This window comes from Mercenaria mercenaria, chromosome 2 (assembly GCF_021730395.1).
Source record: "Mercenaria mercenaria strain notata chromosome 2, MADL_Memer_1, whole genome shotgun sequence".
NCBI classification, from domain to species: domain Eukaryota; kingdom Metazoa; phylum Mollusca; class Bivalvia; order Venerida; family Veneridae; genus Mercenaria; species Mercenaria mercenaria.
The window spans coordinates 108,545,325-108,568,916 of record NC_069362.1 but is presented as its reverse complement, the minus strand read 5'-3'; the positions used below and the strand labels follow the sequence as shown (position 1 = coordinate 108,568,916).

Sequence of the window (23,592 nt, the reverse complement as noted above, 5' to 3'; positions counted from 1 at the left end):
ATCTATCATCAGGATTCCTTCAGTAATTGCAGAGTAGTTGCCCTTTAATTGTTTTAAAACTCATAAATTCCAACATAACTAAGTAACCCATTGATGGATTTTCATGAACTTAATACAAATATAGAAAACTATAAGACAGAGCTTTTCCCCTTGATTTTGTAAAAAATAGGAACCAGCAAACAAGCTTAAGGCCATGTCCTGTGTATATGTGGAAATAAAATATCTTTCAAAATAAAGTCCCTTCATTCACAAAACAACTTATTCAGTGGGGGATATAAATTCACTGAATTTGTTGTTCTTTGAATAAATCCCGAACAAAAAAATAAATGAAAAGTGAAAATGTGTGGTACATTGATGTTTAAATGTTATTTGTCAGTTAAATTTTAAATAAAGTAATATCAGACTTCATTTACTTATGTTTATAACAATACCAACATTATTTTACTTTTCTTTCAGTTTTATCTGACTTGGGCCGCTTTGAGTATGCCTTGAAGTAGAAGTTTGAGAACAGAATTATCATGGCCATACAGTAAAATATTCCAAATATACAGTAACTATGGTACATGTAGCCAATTGTTGCATGTATAAGATCAATGACAAACTGAATGATCTGAAACTGAGTTAAAAATTTCTTCCACTGTGGCGGGTTGTCAGGACGCAGCGCGCTCAATCCATAATATAAGTACAGTAAAACATGCACGGCAGAATTCAGTCCTAAATACGAAGTTATGGCAGCATAGGGGTAAAAATGGTACGATATGTCACTAAGAATTAGCATACTTCCGTGATGATACACATGTAAAAACGAAATCTGTCGTTGTTTATGTCTAAGCACCATAAACACTGTATCCAACAGTTCAAATGCCTTGGCAAACCAGTAGATTTTGTAAACAAACTTCAGCTGTTCCGAAGTTTGTCGTCCAAAGGATGACTCGGCATGGTACAGTGCGATTCCAAATCCGAACAGTGTATAGAGACTGATGGCACTTGCACTGAGGTTGTAGATCACCAAAATCTGTAGAAGAGAAAATATGGATAAATATATCAGCAGAAATCTATACCTGGTTAATAAGGGTGCAAATATCACAGTGGAAAGTAATGCTTGACTCACCGATAGCACTTTCAAACCAAGGGGTCACAATTGGCTCTGTGTTGCTCATCTCATGTAGTTTAGTATAAAAAATTCCTATTAATTATTGTAAAAGGAGAACAAAGATAAAGGAACTAAAGCATGGATATGTTAAGCAGATGGTATGGTTTTAATAAAATCAGAAGTTGTTATCTAGTTTCAATCTAGTGCTACTTACAGGCCTGAGACTGAGTGGTTTGGTAAATCTCTTCCATTGCCCGGCTAGTAGAATCATCAACAAATACCCAAAGAAGATAGGGAAGGAATCCAGCCGAGATACATATTTTGCTCCAAAATATATGTATTCAGGTATCGACCCCATTCTTTGCCTATTTGATAAAAAAAAAAAAACAATAAATAATCGCAATTTAAGTCGACCATATTCTTCGCCTATTTAATATTCTTCGCCTGTTTGATATAAAACAATAAAAATCATAATTTAAATCGATCCTATTCTTTGCCTGTTTGATATAAAACCATAAATAATCACAACTTAGATCGATCCTGTTCTTCACATTTTAAATATAAATCGCAATTTAAGTCACCCCGTCCCCTCCCCTGCAGAGCCTCGTTACCACCTAAACAGTTACACTCGAGGACGGAAATACCCATCTGCACTTACAACAAGTGAAAGAATCTTATAATTCCACCATGTTTCTCAAATATGTGTTATTTTTGTTGTCATGACAACTGAAATTCCAAACACAGCCATGCATCCTGAGAAACCAGAGGTGTTTAGGTACTATAGGCCCGTGATTAAACCAAAAATATACGGTTAACATATTTTTCAGTTCTGTACTTTCAAACAGTCCCAAAATAGTTACATGTACAGTGGTATACATAATATGAAGCATAAATGGCATGAAATATAGCCGCTATGCACGACAACGTAACGCTGCTCTCAGGACATCACGGTCTCTGCGTTCGGTGACTGACTTAATTTCTTAACATTTGAAAGATAAAAGAATGTTCTTTTTAATTATCATGTTGTCACCTCAATTTTGATTTTTTCGACACTAATGCGGGTTTTGTCAGGGAACGGCCCATGTAAAAACATATTTCTTTATTATTTCCAGCTTCACATTTGATAGATATTTGGTTAGATACACACAGTATGTTCGCGCTGCACTTAAACTCATATACACATTTTTTTTTTTTTTTTTGTAACGACCATTAATTGATTAACCACGCTGTCGGATTAATTTTTCAGAAAAGCGCTTGAGTTCAGGGTCGCGATGAGCATTCAACATTTTTTAAAGGTTTCAAAATAGCTTCTTTTAGACTTTATCAGATTACGTCTTCCGTTTCCTGTTTCAGTTTAAAATTTACGATTGTATTGGTGGCGATGCCGAGCTTTATATGTGTTCCAGCTAGCTCTTTGGTTTGTGCATGAGGATTGCGGGTGGGGGAGTGAAAATAGGTATATAACAGTTGGTGGTACCCTATTCATTCCCCCCGGCCTCCCGCGAGGCATTTTCTCCATTAACAGTTTTAACGTAGTTCGCACTTGTATATTCGATCAAAATTTAAAGAAAATGTTTAATATACTATAACAGTAGGTGTCACATGATTTAAGTATACGAATTATACTCATTAAATTACTATCAGGATGTCACGCATACATACATTTTGTACTTGTTCATGAAGAGCATTAAACCGGAACGAATCTATCAAATATTCTCATTTAAACTTTGATTAGCCATTGAAATGCATAAGATTTAGAATTTTATTGATTTTTCTTTGCCTTGAATTAAAAGAACTTGCTCACATGTGTCAGCAGTAGGACTGTTTATATTTCAAAAGATTCCATTATCCTACGATTTACATATAGACAAAAGTAGATTGTAGATGAAATAAAGGTTTTACCTTCAATATTATTAGTCGCTGATTGATAATGTCTGCACTTGGAACCGTAACCACACTCACAAGATGTAAACTAATTTGTGTGTTATCTTACACGCCATGCGGTAAATTTGTTCTTCAACGTACAGATGGTGTTTTATTATAATCTAGTTCAAGCTAAGTTATTTTTGTAAAAATACTTTCTCGTACACGGTCTTTATTATTTATTTCCCCTGACGCTCTGCATGGAATTGAATTTAGTGTGTAGAGTGCATAGCAGACTTATTTCAAATGAAAAGTTCATTGACGCCCCTTTGTACATTCTGCGGGAATTAACCGAATGCTCGGGCAACATTGTGGCCAGGGGACGTCTGTCAAACATTTAAGCTCATCTGAACGGCAAGCTGTTAGTAAATGAACTTGAATGTCCCGTTTAAATTTACATTTGTAAATCTGTTAGCAAAGGAAGATTTCCGACGTCCACAATTTTACTTAAACAGCTTTTTTTCTCTGCAACTACTGTTTAGAATAACACCAAACTCGATAGCATTCTGGCATGAAGTTCAAATTGTTCCAATGGATTTGCACTTAGGAGTCGTCTGAGCTTATTTAAGAAGGAAACAACTGTCTCACATGTACCTGTGATGGGTCCTTTGTCCTCCTCAAACTTACTCTTTTCGATGTGTTTTCAAGTTGGCTGTTCCGCTTGATTGCACTGGTGTCCGTCAAAGCTAAAGTCGATAAAAAACAACAACATTATATATGAACTACTGAATGATTTTTCATCCAACTTAGTCTCTAGCAATCTTAGGTGGACTTTTCTCAAAAAGGACTTTCACTTGAAACTATTCACGCGGTCTATGCGGACAAATATAAGCTTGTAAAAATGATATACATCAATGTATTTAGTAATGTATATTTTTGAGAAGTATTTCCGATCATTGATGATAAATATTCTTCAGCGTACACTCGTAGTTCCGTACTCGGTTCATTTATACTTTAACAACTTCAGCCATTATTCACCGTTATATATCAATTACTGGCCAAAAATGCAATCTTCACATTGACCATTGGCCTATTGTTTTACTGCATTTTCAATTTTCTGCTACAGTGTCTCTATCGTTCTATCGCTATTGGTAACGCCATTCGCCACATCTTCTCTATTGTTCTTTCGTATATCATCGTTGGTAACGCCATTTACTACTGTAACAGTTTCTCTACCGCTCTTTAATATATCACCCTCGTCAGTTGCTACAGTTTTCTCTATTGTTCTTTCGTATATCACCATTTGTAACGTCATTTGCTACAGTTTCTCTACCGCTGTTTAATAAATGACCATTGGTAAAGTCAGTTGCTACAGTTTCTCTGTCTCGTTATCACCATTGGTAAGGCCATTTGCCACAGCTTCCCTATTATTCTTTCGTATATTGTCATTAATAAAGCATTTTTCTACGGTTTCTCTATCACTGTTCTGTGTATCACCATTGGTAACGCTTTTTGCCACAGCTTCTCTAATGTTCTTTGGTATATCACCATTGGTAACATCATTTGCTACAGTTTCTGTATCTCTGTCTCGTGTATAACCATTGGTAACGTCATTTGTTACAGTTTCTCTATCCCTGTCTCGTTATCACCATTGGTAACGCTATTTGCCACAACTTCTCTAATGTTCTTTGTAATATCACAATTGGTAACGTCATTTGCTACAGTTTCTGTATCTATGTCTCGTGTATAACCATTGGGAACGTCATTTGTTACCGTTCCCCTATCTCTGTCTCGGTATTACCATTGGTAACGCCATTTGCCACAGCTTCTCTATTGTTCTTTCGTATATTACCATTAATAAAGCAATTTTCTACGGTTTCTCTATTACTGTTTTGTGTATCACCATTGGTAACGCCATTTTCCACAGCTTCTCTAATGTTCTTTGGTATATCACTATTAGTAACGTCATTTGTTACAATTTCTCTATCGCTCTTTCATATATCACCATTGGTAACGTCATTTGTTACAGTTTCTCTATCGCTCTTTCATATATCACCATTGGTAGCGTCATTTGTTACCTTTTCTCTATCTCTGTCTCGGTATCACCATTGGTAACGTCATTTGTTACAATTTCTCTATCGCTCTTTCATATATCACCATTGGTAGCGTCATTTGTTACAGTTTCTCTATCTCTGTCTGGTATATCAGCATTGATAACGTCATTTGCTACAGTTTCTGTATCTCTGTCTCGTGTATAACCATTGGTAACGTCATTTGTTACAGTTTCTCTATCCCTGTCTCGTTATCACCATTGGTAACGCTATTTGCCACAGCTTCTCTAATGTTCTTTGATACATCACAATTGGTAACGTCATTTGCTACAGTTTCTGTATCTCTGTCTCGTGTATAACCATTGGGAACGTCAGTTGTTACCGTTTCCCTATCTCTGTCTCGGTATCACCATTGGTAACGCCATTTGCCACAGCTTCTCTATTGTTCTTTCGTATATTACCATTAATAAAGCATTTTTCTACGGTTTTTCTATCACTGTTTTGTGTATCACCATTGGTAACGCCATTTTCCACAGCTTCTCCAATGTTCTTTGGTATATCACCATTGGTAACGTCATTTGCTACAGTTTCTCTATCGCTCTTTCATATATCACCATTGGTAACGTCATTTGTTACCTTTTCTCTATCTCTGTCTCGGTATCACCATTGGTAACGTCATTTGTTAAAGTTTCTCTATCGCTCTTTCATATATCACCATTGGTAACGCCGTTTGTTACAGTTTCTCTATCTCTGTCTGGTATATCACCATTGATAACGTCATTTGCTACAGTTTCTCTATCACTGTCTCGGGTGTCACCATTGTTCTAGCCAATGTGAAGCACAAACCCATGTCTAGACAGTAGTCATAGTAGCATGACTGTTTTGCTCTAGGACACAAAAGTAAATCATTAAACACAATGCAACCATGAGCCGGACCCAATGTGTGACACTCTATACGGCGGTGATGGTGATAAATCACTAGGTATCGATGGTTGGCTTCCAGCTCCTCTATTTTTAGTCACAACCAGTTGTACGCCCATTCAGTTTAAAACCAAGTTTTTTTGACAGTTCTCTTTCTCTCGCCTCCACTGTTACCCGTGACACTAAACATTGTACACAGCGACTGTGCTTAAGAAAAACGTCTAGCGAAACTAGCCAGTGCTTTCACAAGGAGGAGCCGCGTCCGCCATCCATGTATTCTATTTTGTCCCGGAGCTCAGCATACTTGATCCGTTTACAGGCACATACACAGGATAATCTCATCGGGATTCAGTAGATTCAAAAAGGTTTTTATTTCTACCCGTACTGATACATACTCGATCGATACCCGACTGATTCAAGAATGTATGTAAATCATGTGATCCTTTTAAACCAAATTATTGAAACACTGAATTTATATAGTCTTATTCCTGCCACTAACTCTAACAGAAAGATCCCTGTCTAAGCACATTTTACGTTTGTCTTTTTTTATGGTAACAATTTACCTTCAACAAATATATAATAGCAAACAAGTAAAAATACCACTACTGGGACAAACTACGGCATTCAGCATTGCGTTTACATTAAAAAAAGTTATTTTTGCAAATGGTCGAAGCAGTTTCCAACACTAATGAGTAACACCACAGTGAGCATGCCCGTATTGGATACATATCGGTAAGTGGTCGGAATATCGGCAGATAGGTATCGACAATGACCCAGTTTCTGCCCGATAAAAAAGATATGAAACACGCCATTTCTTTTGTAATGATTAGTGCTATGTGTGTAAAATAGGAATGCCTTCAGCCAGTATCTAACCATTTATATACGTTTTAAACATATCAAATTTGACTCACATTAAACTAGATCATACATTCATATTAAATGCCCACAGAAAACAATTGAAACGTTCAAATTTGACCCAAATTAAACTAGATCATTCATTCTTATTAAATGCCCATAGAAAGAAACAATTGAAACTTTCAACTGTGAACATAAGGTCTATGTGAGGAAAGTCTGCTGACCTTCTCCAGCACATATTGGAGGAGGGTATAGACCTCTGTGTGATCACTGAATCTTGGCTACAGCCGGATGGTGATGACGTCGTCAGGGAAGAATTGTCTCAGGATGGTTACTGCTTTGATGATGTCCCGAGACCCGACCGTAAAGGTGGCGGACTTGCCCTATTATATAGAAATAATCTCAGAGTGTCAAAATGCCCAGCGAAAACCTTTCAGTCCTTTGAATGTGCTGAATGGAAAATATATAGTCAATCGTTCATCCTCTACATCTTTGGAATATATAGACCGCCGTATTCGGAGAGACACCCAGTGACTCAGGCTATGTTTATGACAGAATTCACTGAGGTTCTTGAACAAATAACGACCAGATCTGAGTCTCTGGTGATGTTAGGTTACTTTAGCATCCACATGGACAATAAGTCAGATTGCTACACCAAACAATTCCAGCAGTGTTTGAAATCTTTTGGACTGGTTCAATATGTTAATGCTCCAACTCATTCTGGTGGTCATATTCTTGACCTGATGATCACATCGCTAGAAGACAAACGTGTGAATGTCTCAGAACCTTTGTCAGACTATTACATCTCTGACCACTGCTTTGTTAGTTGTAACATTGAACAGTGCCGTCCTCCCTTGATCAGGAAATAAATCAAATCTCGCAATTAAATCTGTATCCAGTGACATATATTACTTTATTTATTTTTTTTTTTTTTTTTGGCTTTCTAAATTCCACTTTGTTTAGTTCTGCCCATTGTTTGGGGCAAACCCTTTACTTTTTGTGGGGAGCAAACGCCGCTTCTCATGGAATTACACGCCTCAACACGTGTATCATTGAAGGTTCCATGTTCACCGCCGTTTGAATACATCTGCGGATGTCTCTAAGTTACTGTTTGTACTTTTAACATGTGTGAATGTTGAGTTCTGCTCAACCCAGGGCTAGAGGGCGTGGACTGTAGCATGCATTTCCACTACCGTCCATGAACAGGCTCAATCAAACCGAGTCTGCAACAGTTTCGTTTTTGCCGTGTTGGGCGACCTGTGAAGTTTCCACTTTTCTCTATTTAACATCGCACCGACACAATTATAAGTCATATGGCGACTTTCCAGCATTGATGGTGGAGGAAGACCCCAGGTGCCACTCCGTGCATTATTTCATCACGAGCGGGCACCTGGGTAGAACCACCGACCTTCTGTAAGCCAGCTGGATGGCTTCCTCACATGAAGAATTCAACGCCCCGAGTGAGGCTCGAACCCACCTCGGTGAGGGGCAAGTGATTTGAAATTAGCGACCTTAACCACACGGCCACCGAGGCCCCACAAGCAGAATTCGGACAACTAAACAACATTGTAGTGAACTCGTCCAATGTCATTGATCTCTGAATTCACAAGAATCACGTCAGACATTGTTCAGAAACATGCCCTTCCAAAGGAAAGAACTATTCTCTGTAGACCGACAGTTCCTTGGTACTCAGGATACCTAAACAGCTTAAATAGTACAAACGATCAATAGAGAAAACCTTTATGAATGACAAATCTGACCTGTCAATAAAAGTATATAGTGGTTTAAGAAACATATATAGTGCTGAACTTTCTAGGGCCAAGGATGAGTACTACCAGAACAAGATTGGAAAAGGAAACATCGAAAGCTATATGCTTTTACATCACATTTACTGGGAAGGTCGAAGGACAATCCACTCCCATTACACACAAGTTGGCAAATGACTTCCTACGATACTTTGCCGATAAAATAATCACGTTGAGAAATGATCTTGACAACATACCAATTGAAACACCCAGCAATGGTAGTTCTTCCTACTCGAATCCACCTGTGATTATGAATACATTTACTGCGTTCAAACCACTTTCCGAAAATGATATTTTGAAACTTGTATATGCATCAAAATCTACAACATGTGAATTTAATGTGATTCGAACTAAAAATATGAAGGAGCATTTTTCACAACTTGCTCCCGTTGTGACAGAAATTGTAAATCAATCCCTGCTATCTGGTGTGTTCCCTGAGCTCAGAGTAGAAAAGTGCTGTGATTAAACCTTTGTTGAAGAAGAAAGGTCTGCAGCTGGAACTGCAAAAACTATCGTCCGGTGTCAAATTTAACATTCCTCTCCAAAATCCTTGAAAAAGCTGCACTAAACCAAATCAATAAGCAAATTGATATCACGGGGTTGAAACAGCGATGATCAAAATGTATAATGATCTTTTGGAAACCATGGATAAAATCAAGTAACAATCGTGGTTATGATCGACTTGAGTGCAGCGTTCGATATTATCGATATCCCGATACTGATTCAAATCCTTCAAGATGAATTTGGTCTTGAAATGGATCGAATTTTATCTCACGAACAGAACAATCAATGTCTTAGTCGAACAATCAGTATCTGAAACGGATCCACTGAGGTTCGGTGTCCCGCAGGGTTCTTGTGCCAGACCTGTGATCTTTACCCTGTATATATCGGCTCTCAATCGAGTGGTGCAGAAATATCCAGCCGATCTCTATGGATACGCGGATGACCACAAGATTGCGTTAAAAATTCAAGCGGGAAGTTCTCAACTGTTCTTCAACAACTTGACAGTTGTCTCGATGAAATCATAAAATGGATGGCAACCTTCAAACTGTAAATGAATCAGTCTAAAACTGAAATAATTAGGGTATGTATGGAACCAGACAAAAGTTATCGAAATTGAACATCACAAGTGTAAACGTTGATTGGTGTGACGTAAAATGCGTCGATCATGTCAGAGACCTGGGTGTAACCATGACCAATGCACTCAACTTTGACCACATCCAGAAAAAGTGTCAGGTTACGAAACCTTAGAGCTATACGGAAACATCAATTGAATCATTAGTGCATGGACTGGTTCATTCCCACATTGACTTCTGCAACGGTTTATTTACTGAAATTACCAAACCAACCTACCAAGTCAACAAACTACAGCGAGTCATGCCGTTAGAGTAGTCCTGAATGCTTCCTATGAACAACCAAGCGCTGAACTCCTGAAAGAATTACACTCGCTTCCAGTTAAGGCTAGAATCATGTTCTAAGTCCTAGTAATAGTCTTCCGTGTCATCAATGGTACAGCTCCAGTATATCTGAGGGAAATGTTTGTACCTACTCGACAGCTCACAAAGTGACACTAACTTTAACATCCCTAGACGGCGGACAAAAATAGCAGACAGATATGGCCGTCGTGGTCCAAAATGGTGGAACGATCTACCTAGCTATCTGAAAGACATTCAGTCTGAAGCCAGCTTTAGATCAAAACTGAAAACACATTTGTTTAGGCAGTTTCATGAACAATGAGTGTACTCTTGTTAAATACAAAATATCAGTAGTGGTATAAAATAGTATTGATATATGTCTAAATCTAAGTTCTAGAATCCTGTTCGTATTTTAAATGTATATGTTTTAAATGTATGTTATGTAATTGTAAAGCGCAGTAGAATATTTTATAATTTTTGCCCTATATAAATGCCATGTATTTGTATTTGTATCAAAAACAACAAAAGTCCAATGTAAGAAATCCAGTGAATAAAAAACATTGCCATAGCCTTGCTATAGCGTTACGATATCGTGGAGAGTCATATTTATCACCTGAATAAATTGATAATTCTGCCAATAAGCAACATTTCAGTACTCATACAAGAGGACATAACTTGGATCTAGTCATAACAGAGTCACTTAATGGTGTCCATGTAGAGAAATGTGGGCCTGGACCATTTTTATCTGATCACTGTGTTGTTAAGGTTCTCATAGATGTTAAAAAGAGACTATTACTAGTAGAAGCATGTCATTTAGAAACTTTAAAAATTTGGACGAATCAGAATTTTCTAGCGATCTAAGTGCAATAAACGTTGATTCACAGAATATAGACAAGTTTGTAAAAGAGTTTGAATCGGAAATAGAGGATGGCATGAATAAGCACGCTCCCCTAAAAGAAAAAACTATAATTCAGAGAGCACCCAAACCGTGGTTCAACAAAACATTACAACATCTAAAGCAACAAGTTAGAAAACCCGAGCGTACATGGAAGCGTTATGGTAAAACAGATCAAGTTGGGTCGTATAAACAAGTAAGAAATGAATACAATTTTGAAACCAAACGTCAAAAGAGAAACACACTCAGTGAAAAGATCGCTAAAGGTAATTCCAAGACTCTGTATGGATTGGTATCTGAACTAACTGGTACCAAATCTGAAAATCTACTGCCTCAAGGAGAGTTTAATAATTCATTGGCCGAAATATTTGCTGACCTTTTCATGGCAAAAATCTCAAAAATACGTCAATCCCTAAGTGAATACCAAAACTTTGAACCTCAAGTAAAGGATATACAAAATTTAAACAAATTTACTGAATTGACTCAAGATGAAGTGAAAAATCTCATCAATAAATTGAATACTACGTCTTCAGAGTAAGATACTTTGCAAACACGTATTCTGAAATCACATGTAGATGAACTTCTCTCTAGTATCACTAAATTGGTGAATCTCTCATTACAACAAGGTGTTTTCCCTGTGAAATACAAACAAGCAGTTGTTAGACCTCTGCTAAAAGCAGGTATTGAACTAGAGCTTTCCAATTATCGTCCTGTGAGTAATTTATCATTTCTATCAAAACTTATTGAGAAAGCTCTTCTTTACAGATTAAACAAACATGTAAATCAAAACAGTCTTTTGCCTAAGAACCAGTCTGCATATAGGAAATACCACTCCTGTGAATCTGCGCTACTTCGGTTGGTCAATGATCTTCTAAGTGGTATGGAGAAAAAGGAAGTCACGGCCCTTATTGCGATTGACTTAAGTGCGGCATTTGACACTGCCGACCGCGACATTCTTCTAGATGTCCTAAAAGCACAATATGGCGTCTGTGATACAGCTCTTCAATGGGTAGACTCCTGTTTAAAGCCTCGTACTTATAAGATTAATATCAACAATGTATATTCATCAGACTGCCATCTGAATTTAGTGTGCCCAAGGGCAGTTGCCTTGGTCCATGACTGTATCTCACCTATGCTGGAACTCTTTTTGATGTCATTCCAAAATCCATATCAGTCTACGGTTTTGCTGATGATCATGTAGCAAATAAAGGCTTTCGTCCTACATCTGTTTCCGTAGAATCACAAGCGATCGGAGACCTTGAAAGGTGCGCAGTTAAAATCAATGACTGGATGAATAGAAACAAACTGAAAATGAACACTTCCAAAACTGTATTTGTTATGTCTGGTAGCTGACCTCATTTGAACAAATGTTTTACAAATTCCATTAACATTACTGGTGATGACGTCAAACGTGAAAGCACAATTAGATATCTCGGTGCATTTCTGACGAAACCTTGAATTTTAAAGATAATGTAAATCGCAAATGTCGTACAGCCATGTACGAATTACATCCGAAAATACTTAACAAAAGCAACCACTGAACTTTTAGTTTTGTCTCCAGTTATATTGCAATAACATACTGTATGGTGTAGCTAACTGTAAGGTGCGTAAGATGCAACGTATTCAAAATGTGCGCAAAACGTGTCCTTAACAGGAGGAAGTTTGACAGTTCTGAACAAGCATTGTATCACTTACATTGGTTGCCGGTGAAAGCAAGAATTGAGTTCAAGATACTTTCTTTTATGTATAGCTGTCACACTGGCAGAGCACCTCTGTATTTAACAGAATTGCTTACAGAGTATATTCATAGTAGACAAGGTTGAAGTCGTCTGAAAATTCTGAATGTCGTTATGTTGTTCCATACAACAAGCGCAAAACATTCAATGATAGAAGCTTTTGTACTATTGGTCCAAAACTTTGGAATGATCTGCCTTTAGAACAACGCAAAAGTAAATCAAAAAAAAAAAATCTTAAGACACTGTATTCCAGAGATTTCGCGGCATTGTTTTAAATTTTTTGATAACTGTTTATTATGCGAAAACAGCAGGTGATAGTTCTTAATTTTTTGTAAAAGGTTTTACAATTCAACATTTATATTTCCAAGGTGTGTTTAATTAAACGCACTTGTAGGTAAGGCTCTATGGGTAAGGTAGTGTGTAGTATTTCTTTCTTAAATAGTATATGATGGCACCAGTAACCGGGGGGTTTGAACCTCTATATGCAGCTCGTCTGGGCATACCATGCGATGCTTTAAGCACTGGTATTCGCAACAGGGGTAAAATGACCTCAAGGGGAGGGGTGCTGTCAGGACTGTTTGTTACAATAAGGCTGTTGTTATTATTATTATTATTGTCATTATTAATATTGTTATAATGATAATAATTATTATTATTATTATGTACAACGCCTTGAATATATCATTGTATAAAATAGGTGTTTGATCAAACTATTCAGTTTCAGTTTCAGTTTCAACATATCGCTTCTTTTTGTAAACTTTTATGCATGCAATCACAGGCAATCGGCGTGTGACTTTGACCCCTTATGAATGATGGACCCCCACCCTGTTCTCTACAACCCAGATCACCAACTCTACAACCCCCATAGCATTTTAAACTATCAGACCAACAAACATAATAACAGAAAAACACACAAAATGTGTTTTTCTGTTATTATGTTTGTTGCTATGATGGTTTATAATGCTATGGGGGGGGGGGGGGGGGGGGGGGGGCAGAGTTTGGGATCTGGGTTGTAGAGAACAGGGTGGGGGTCCATCATTCATAAGGGGTCAAAGTCATACCCTGATTGCCTGTGCATGCAATTCATACCTATATCCAAGAATTTGTCGAAACTGTTCATTACGTTTACAATTTTAAAGCATTCAAAACTCATGAAAAAATGTATAAAGGGCTTGCATTTAGGATGAGGGCAAAATATGTAAGTAGGTCGGCATGCTGATTTCAATCAGGAGATATCTTGAAGCCAGTAACATTGACCCGCATATAAGACATAGTACACGGTATTAATACACCGTTAAAGGAAAATAGTTTCAAACAATTTCGGACCAACGATGGATAGACGATTTAACGGTGGCACCTGTCCAATGTCGACCGAAGTGTAGGCGACAAGATATCGGTCCGACTTAAAAGCTGGTTACTACAGTATTGGTTATCAAGAAGTCTTCAATTTGAAGAATCCAAAGCTCTGTAATTTTGTTAAAAATGCTAATGTATCCGAATTCCGTATATTGCCAGCATGACATAGCAAATTAATAGAATACATCACATTTATATATATTATATTAAAATTCACTGTAATATTGCCGTACAATAACCGCTTACATTATACATCACTTGTATAGTTACATAAATATGAATTATTGTAAACATATGGATACAATATATCTTATTGATGATATGAATGTATAGATGAAACATAATGAATATGATTTTATCACATTATGTTATACTCCAATAACAGTGGTTGTTAAAATCAATTTGCACATTATATTTATAATGACAATGGCGGCTATTATTTTTGTCAGCTAAATCACATTGTCGAGTTTTCACTATAACTTGATGTTTATTTGATCCTTCATCTTGTTACTTTAAAAGAGCTGAACAATATGATCAATATGAAACCTCTATGTTCATAAACTTTTAAAAAATGGTTTCTTAAAAGCATGTATATTTCAGGTTTCACAACTCCTGGTGATTTTTTGCGACTATAATACGTAGCACTGAGTGTTTATTCAGACGGTACGTTGGATTGACGATAATAAATATTCGATCTCTGTGTGCAACTGGTTTGGAACCAACAGCCGTTAAGGCAATTATTGTCTGACTTCTAGTTATGGTTCATTAATTGATTAAGCTACTGTACTTATTTATTATACCTTGATTTTAAAGTCAGGTTCTTACAATTATAATTAACTACACTGAGAACTGCTTCCTGGAGTTCTCACCAGTACTGGCAAGTCAGAGGAAGGGATTGTTAAAGTCTCGTCATATTCCACTGACTGGATTCGAACCCGCGACCACCGTAACTCCAAAACGCCTTGACTGATTTGGCTAGTTATCGAACTCGGCTGAGGTCTCATGCATGATGCTAATACACATTTTGTTCAAGTTTGGTGAAGATTGGATGTGAAATGTTTGACTTAGAGTGCGGACAAGAGTAAAAAGGCTGATTTTTCGGTAATTCGAAGAGTGTTACTCCAAAATGCCTTGACCGATTAGGCAATTTATCGAACTTGGCTGAGGTCTCATGCTCAAATACATTTTGTTCAAATTTTGTGAAGATCGGATGAGAAATGTTCCACTTAGAGTGCGGACAAGAGTAAAAAGGCCAGTTTTTGGTAATTCAAGGGCCATAACTCAAAATATGCCTGGACCGATTTGGCTAGTTATAGAACCAGGCCGAGGTTTTATGGTAAAACACATTTTGTTCAAGTCTGATGAAGATCGGATGAGAAATGTTCGTATCAGCGTGCGGGCAAACTTTGTGACTGACACACAGACTGGAGTAAATCAGTTTGTCTCCCACACCCCTGTAATAATTTGGTCAATTTAACCTGCTTTTTTTCTAAACTGAAAAAATGAAGCAAGCCACATGGGATAGTTATGATGAATGTATATCATACCAAAAATGAAGTGTTCATTTCATTGCATCTTTTATTATACAATAAGAACTCTGCTTCAATGCTTTTCAGTGAATCTTTTTTATTACTTCATGATTTTTCTAATAAATAAAAAGCAAACCTACCAATGTGGATAATGTTCTTTTAATAAAAACACATTTCAAGTCGTATTTAGTTACAGTAATACTGAATTTACTATCATCTTACAACAATGAATATACACACACTTGTGCATTGAGGGAATCTGTTTTGGCTTATCAGCAGTAATTAATTGCTCTCACACTGGGTGATTTATTGCTCTCACACTGGGTCAGGTCACCAGTGGCTATCAATGCAATTAACACCATGAAGGCCATAAAGTAGTTTCTACTCAGATCTTGGGGAAAGTCTCTAAAGTGTGTTTGTGTGTGTGTGTGTGTGTGTATGCAAAGCGCACCATACGCTCATTTACCCGATCGAGGTTATGCTTTAAAATCGCACTGATATTAGCCTCAAATATGGTTTGTATAATAGCGGATAGCTATAGGATAAATGCATTTGATCAATGCGTTTTCTCATTCTTTCTAGTGTGTTTTATAACATACTGATTGCAAATGAACCAATTAACATGATAACAAATGATTAGAATGCATTATACTTTTGTCAATTCTAATACCTCATAGCATGCATGTATAAAGGATAAAATTCTACCTTAGGCACTGTAGTATAATATATATTTACCATTTCATTTGTGTAAACAGGAAAAACTTTCACTTAACATACCAAAAGTGTTCACAACAACAAGTTTAACAAGTTTATTTCATATATCCATTAGGTCATAGACCCATGTGGCAATTTTAGTACAAATAATATGAATAATATAATTTCATATTTGCACTGAATTATACAATTCTAATAAATATAATTGTATGAAACATTACGTTGTCACAATATGCCGGCATAAATCAAAATTTGCAGTAAACCTAATGTACACATACTTGTAACGTTACAACAGTCGTATATTATATGTGCGTGAAATTAGCCAGAGTAGCCAGAGTTCAGCCAGAGTTTAGCCAGAGTAGCCAGAGTTCGGCCAGAGTTTAGCCAGAGTAGCCAGAGAAGTCAGAACTCTGGTTACTCTGGCTAGCCAGAGTAGCCAGAGTTCAGCCAGAGAAGTCATAACTCTGGTTACTCTGGCTGGCCAGAGTAGCCAGAGTTCAGCCAGAGAAATCATAACTCTGGTTACTCTGGCTGGCCAGAGTAACCAGAGTTCAGCCAGAGAAGCCAGAACTTTGGTTACTCTGGCTGGTCAGAGTAGCCAGAGTTCAGCAAGAAAAGCCAGAGTTTCTAGGATGTTTAAATTTTCTGGCTACTCTGGTCAACCATAGTATCCAGAATAGCCCGAGTCGCCTGGATTTTATCTGCTTTGGTTAGTCTGGCTGGCCAAAGTAGCCAGAGTTTCCAGGATTTTAAGATAGCCAGAGTAACCTGGTTCACAAAACATTTTCCGTCTTAGCTGAATTTGATTATGAAACTTAATATGTTATTTCTATCTACATGTAAATAGCATGCTTAAACTGAATTTCAAGTTAATTAATATTTTCAAGTGGCTATTTAGACTCTTGTTACTCTGACTGGCTGGCCAGAGTAGCCACAGTTCAACCAGAGGAGCCAGAGTTCAGCCAAAGTTCAGCCACAATAGCAAGAATTTTTAGGATTTTAACATGTTCTGACTATTCTGGTCAGCCAGGGTATCCGGAGTAGCCCGAGTCACCAGGATTTCATTTGCTCTGGTTACTTTGGCTGGCCAGAGTAGCCAGTTTATAAGATTTTAACATGTTTTTGCAAATCTGGTCAGCCAGAGTAGCCAGAGTAACCAGGTCCCATGTTCACAAAAGTTTTTCAGTCTTAGCTGAATTTGATTATGAATTTTAATAATTGAGCCGCGCCATGAGAAAACAAACATAGTGGCTTTACGACCAGCATGGATCCAGAACAGGCTGCGCATCCGCGCAGTCTGGTCAGAATCCATGTTGTTCGCTTTTAAAGCATATTGGACTTGGAGAATCTGTTAGTGAACAGCATGGATTCTGACGCGCAGGCTGGTCTGGATGCATTCTGGTCTCAAACCCACCATGTTGGTTTTCTCATGGCGCGACTCATATGTCATTTCTATCTAAATAGCATCTTTAAAACTAAATTTCAAGTCAATAACTATTTTCAAGTGGCTATTTAGAGTAGCCAGAGTAGCCAGAACTCTGGTCACTATGGCTGGCCAGAGTTCAGCCAGAGTTTAGCCAGAGTAGCAAGAGTTCAGCCAGAAACCTGGTTACTCTGGCTGGCCAGAGTAGCCGATTGACTAGGATGTCAGTTGCTCTGGCTACTTTGGCTAGCCAGAACAGCCAGAATTTCCGAGATGTCCATCGGTTCTAGCTACCAAGGCTAGCCCGAATAGCCAGAGAAAATACTGTAATACCTATTGCGAAATGACCCTTTTGGTTCTCTTCTCTCAGGTTTGATTTTTTAGTGTTTTATATGTATCAAGTGATTCATAAAACGGACTTCAAAAATTATTTTTCAGACAACAGCCAGAGTAGTCAGACGTTCTAGGATCTTAATATGTTCTAGCTACTCTGGTCAGCCAGAGTAGTCAGAGTGACCATGATTTCATTTGCTCTGGCTACTCTGGCTGGCCAAAACAGCCAGAATTTCCGAGATGGCCATTGGTACTAGCTACACTGCTAGTAATCAGAACTCTGGTTACTTTGGTTGACCAGGACAGCCTGTTTCATAATTTTTATATAGTCTGGCTACTCTGGCTGGCCAGAGTAACCAGGAATAACTGAAATGCGCACGGGTTCTGGTTACTCTGGTTGGCCAGAACAGCCAGAGAAAATACAGACAAACATGTAAACTAGAGCCATTTTTTAAAATGTATGACCCTTTTTCATACAAATCATATTATACATGATTAGGTTGCACTAACCTAACTGTTGTATATAATTATAATGTAAATAAAAAGTTAGACCTGTTGCGTGTTGTGTGTGTGGTATATCAAGGCTGAAATTCACAAAGATTAAAGCGAACAGGTCTATATATTTCTGGTAGATTGAAAATCTTTAAAACAAGCCTAAAATATCAAATAAAACAACAACAACAACAACAACAACAAAGAAACAGTAGAACGGCATGATTTTCGAACAAAGTTAAGAGAAACACGAATCAGAAAATGACACTTTCAAAAAGAATATAAATAAACGGGTATATGCAAAGGCTGTTTGTTTATATGCATGTACATTGTAAATAATGCTAAGGTATGTTTTCTTTTTATATAAGTTGTAATTTTACAAAGTAGCCTGTCTCCCACGAAGGGTAGACACGACGAAGCGTCATCGATCCATCCTGGATCTTCAGTACTTATACGGCTGTATGCCATACCACACTGGACTGTGATTTAGTGCAGTGCTGCCTGGCTGTCATGGTCTTTTGTTTTGCATTGACCCATTCTGGACCTTATTCATGGCATATTTTATCCCCAGTGTATTGTCTCATATTCCTTCTGTTGAAAAAAATGGCACCAAATTGAAAGTAAAAAACACATGTACCATTAAGATAGAAATGACATATTAAGTTTCATAATTTAACTTAGCTAAGACTGAAACTATTTTGCGAACATGGTACCTGGTTACTCTGACTACTCTGGCTACTGGATGAAACCTGGTTACTCTTGCTGAACTCTGGCTACTCTGGCCAGCCGGAGTAACTAACCAGAGTTCTGACTACTCTTGCTGAACTCTGGCTACTCTGGCCAGCCTGAGTATCCAGAATTCTAGCTACTCTGGCTGAACTCTGACTACTCTGACCAGTTGGAGTAACCAGAGCTATGACTTCTCTGGCTGAACTCTGGCTACTCTGGCCAGCCAGAGTAACCAGAGTTATGACTTCTCTGGCTGAACTCTGGCTACTCTGTCTAGCCAGAGTAACCAGAGTTCTGCTCTGGCTACTCTGGCTGAACTCTGGCTACTCTGGCTGCTCCGGCTAATTTCACTCACATGTACATTATACATATTAATTAAGCCGCACCATGAGAAAACCAACATAGTGCATTTGCGACCAGCATATGGATCCAGACCAGCCTGCGCATCCGCGCAGTCTGGTCAGGATCCATGCTGTTCGCTTTCAAAACCTATTGCAATTAGAGAAACCGTCAGCGAACAGCATGGATCCTGACCAGACTGCATGCTGGTCGTCTTTAAAAATCTATAATGTGATCAATACTATACCACTGCGTAGTAAACCTTGTAAGTAAGATTCACAAGTGTTTTTTGATAAACATCTTTAATAGTATTTGATTATTATAAAATATGTAACATCACATTATCAATACATATATTAATCAAACGATCATTTTAATATAAAGTTATTCAAAAGCACGTTCCAGTTTGATGTCTATCTTGTTCGAACATGCATATGGTGGCCTAGTCACACCTGAGCTGCCACAACCATCGCTAAAATTGTTGGTTTATCAGGTGACACAACTAACTCAGTTAATATCTCATCCAAGAATAAAGAACAAGTAACAATATCGGAAATTATTTTAGAATTAAGATAATTTAATTTATTTTTTTCTCAAATTGTTGCTTATTAATTACCGTCTGCTAGTACTACTAGTAGGTTAAATTGTCGTCTGTTTTTGCTAGATAAACGCGTCATGGATATTGTTACACTTGGCTGATCTGAACTGGTTCCTATTGATACTGGTACCCAGTCGATATATTATAAATACCAATAATCTCGTGCAGTTCTCTCACATTTAGCTAGCTACACCGCCGGTAACGTCAAAACTATTTACCCGCCCGCCACACCCTGTATTTATAGGAAACTTTCGAAATATTATAGAGTTTTGCATCTTCAATTTCGGGCTAGTATTATAGTTTTAACAATTTACTAGAATACTCTGTCAGTGTTTTATACACACATTACTGATCTATTCATGTTGATCTTGCATCATCTGTGGAATGTTTTATGAAATTGGTTCAAAGTTATAAAGGAAATTTACCTCAAAGTCTGTCTATTTAACAATAGCTAACGTTGATGTTCTTGTTCAAGTAAATTCTTATTGTCCACCCGGTCTTGACGACTGAGTTGTATTAGATACTGTCGTCTTTCTACTTACAATTGCAGGGATGAGCCGTGCCAAAGTAAATTGATGGTGATATACCGGAGAGCAATAACACTACTTTCTTGCATACCAGACGGGGATTTCCGGTATCTTTACCGGTGCTGGAAAAATCCATCTTACACCCCGGGGTGTAAGATGACTCTCGTGCTGTAAATGACGTATTACGAACTACATATGTAGAATATTTATGTACTAATATATATTTTATTTAAAAAACGGAATAAAAATTCAATACCTTGACAATTCCTATTGGTTCCTGATAGTATATTTCTCGATTCAAATCACGTTATTTTATCAAAAATTCATAACGTTACGCTGCAACTGATAAAACAAAACCGGAACTAAACATTGTTATTTGTTTTGAAACGTCATGACGTCTTTCCTGTTTGGCTGTGACTAAATACAGAGTTGGTGCGCCCGTGATATATTACAGACTCCGGTATATACCGGATTAACTAAATTTGAACAAAAATACCTTAAATGTATATATTTTGTAACCATGGTGATTCTAACCCTAACCTTTAGTCAATATATTATGCACATTATAATTAAATGCATGCGGACATGCAAATAAAATGAGTATTTTTGCCGTGCGTTCCATTTGATAATAATTCCGCGCATGCGCCGAACGGCTGCACCAACTCTGCAATGTGAAACATTCTTCCTGTTTACGGACGTTGGTTTCCCGCGCTTTGTTTAAATACACTGCCATATGAAATAGTTCTAAAAAGAAAGCCGTTCGATTGATTTTATTTTTATTATTATTTCTTGAAATCGGTATGCAAGAAAAAGATTCTGTCACTGGTTATAGGTGCAGATGGGAATATGGCGCCTCGGTCAATATTCATATATCTCGCGGTGAACATTTTTCATATCACCCTCTCAGGAATGCAATATTTATATAATGTGACCAAGGACTTCTGAATGTTAGTTGTTCATACAGTGTAATGAAGAAAAAACTGAGATCGTTTGATACAGAGTATATAAATTTTGTTATTCAAGAAAACGGTTTAGCACGGACGTGACTAAATTTTGTTAGAAGACTCTCCAGTATAATTTGAAAGATTTTATAGTTCTTTTAAAGAGGCACGGGATAATTGATTGATATTAATATACGTATTTCTAGTAAATATATAAACTAAATGTGCAAGAAGACAATAGTGAAGTAATCACATTATTAGAACAGTTTCGCTTTCTTAAGTTAAATGCGTCGTATGGAGAGGAAATTCAATGACGGGAAAATAATTATAAGGAAGTATTGAGTGTCGCAAATATCATTTCATGTGAACTTTAAACTTTGTGATCACAGTTAGATATCACTAAGAAAGTTTTGCTATTATTGGTGGTAACAATTATTATGTAGGACACTGGCTTTTTAACTTTGAAATTTGATACGACCTTAATATTAGTTTTGTTCATCTTGTCACAATACTATAAGTCAAAGGTTTTTATTTGCAATACTGGTCTGATGGATATTGTCGCTCATAATTTGTGTGCGGTAAAATTCTGTCGGCCGTGAGGTGAGCGGATACGGTGTCTGTGTGTTTGCTTTCAAGTTGCGTACTTTGTGGTATCATATGTTTACCAGTTTGTGTTAACTGGATAGTAAAAGGTTTTGCCCTAGTACTTGGCAATTCCTATCTAGCGTTCTGCGTATGTTGCGTTGCACTCAGTGGTGTCACTTTGCCTTGCCTTTCATTGACTCGTGTTGCGGTTTCGCTCATTACACGGTGAAACCCGAAATGGGAGGAATGGTAGCTCGACGTTCAATTGAAATTGCTGTGTGTTTGCATTTGAGTAATACCTGTTACAAAGTACAAAGTGTCTTGCGTTGCTTTGCCTTTGTGTGATACCTGTCACAAAGTACAAAGTGTCTTGCGTTACTTTGCGTTTGAGTGATACCTGTTACAAAGTACAAAGTGTCTTGCATTGCTTTGCCTTGCGGTTCGTTGTGTTATATTGCCTCGCTCTACATTGGCTCAGGTTGTGCATTTGACCACATCCCGGTGACACCCGGGCTTGGTTGGATTCACAGTTCGAATTTCGATGGATTGCGCAGTTGCATTGTTACAGTAAGTGATGTTTGCAAGCCTTGGGTTGGTGCGTCTGTTCTCCTCTCGGTCGACGGATTTTGCTGTGCTTTTAACGACTCTACACGGTGAGACCCTTGTTGAGTCATGAGCGGCCGATCAACTCCCAATATTGTCAATATACATACTTTTACCTAATTTAATTAAATTATTATCATGCGTATGTTTAACTATCGTTATAAGTATCAATGCATATTCTTGATGAATAAAAGTGTGTTGTATGAGTTATTTGGTTTTTATTTTGAGTAATAAAATAAACAGTACAGTAACATCTGTAGTGTTTATAATTTATCTAATTTGTAAAACTAAATGTTATAGATTGAAATCCCAAATAATCAATAAAAAGGATATAGGAAACATAACTTACATACTATAGTAGCGCCATGCACAAGCTCATCTCAGCCAGTGTAGGAATAAAAAGGTTCGTTTCTCAGGTGGAGCTGAAACTATGATGTTTAGGTCTATTGAATTAAAGGCTAAGATCAAGACTGTGTCTAGGTCTTTATGATTCTTTTATTTTTTATTTTTGCATAAATTTCCTCATTAACAAAAAAGAATATAAACAACTGACATAAAATGTTATGTGAGTAATAACACGTGTAGTATTAAAGATCGTTTGGCCTGCCATTTACGAGTCTCCGCAAAAATATAATAGGTAACAAGCCCTCTGTTCTAGTTTAGTAAGATATGTATTCTAATATGAATGACATGGCTGATGCCCAGCGTTGATATACCAGCACCCAATAACGAGCAGCAAGCATGTCCTAATTTAGCAGCTTTTTAGCATTATATATAAAATCAATTTCG

The 23,592-nt window shown here is 37.3% G+C and overlaps 1 protein-coding gene across 3 annotated transcripts; it reads right to left on the bottom strand.

The window, feature by feature from the left end:
- Positions 1-204: 204 nt before the first annotated feature.
- Positions 205-21,236, bottom strand: LOC123562964 (elongation of very long chain fatty acids protein 5-like). 3 transcript variants are annotated; one of them, XM_053537509.1, is made up of 4 exons: positions 20,931-21,236; positions 3,611-3,702; positions 1,308-1,458; positions 205-1,015 (listed from the first exon to the last, which is right to left on the bottom strand). In XM_053537509.1, exons 3-4 carry the CDS (start codon positions 1,449-1,451, stop codon positions 437-439), a joined length of 723 nt encoding a protein of 240 aa, XP_053393484.1. In that variant the 5' UTR covers positions 1,452-1,458; positions 3,611-3,702; positions 20,931-21,236; the 3' UTR covers positions 205-436. The 3 variants fall into 3 exon arrangements, with proteins under 3 accessions (XP_053393484.1, XP_045211476.2, XP_053393485.1); XM_045355541.2 differs by lacking the exons at positions 3,611-3,702; positions 20,931-21,236 and adding an exon at positions 2,996-3,569; XM_053537510.1 differs by lacking the exons at positions 3,611-3,702; positions 20,931-21,236 and having other exon boundaries at positions 1,308-1,905.
- Positions 21,237-23,592: the final 2,356 nt, after the last annotated feature.

Coding starts and splice junctions, on each gene's coding strand:
- LOC123562964 (XM_053537509.1), bottom strand. CDS start 1,451: ATGGGGTCGATACCTGAATACATATATTTTGGAGCAAAATATGTATCT. Junction 1,016..1,307: donor AACCACTCAGTCTCAGGCCT/GTAAGTAGCACT, acceptor TCTCTTCTACAG/ATTTTGGTGATCTACAACCT.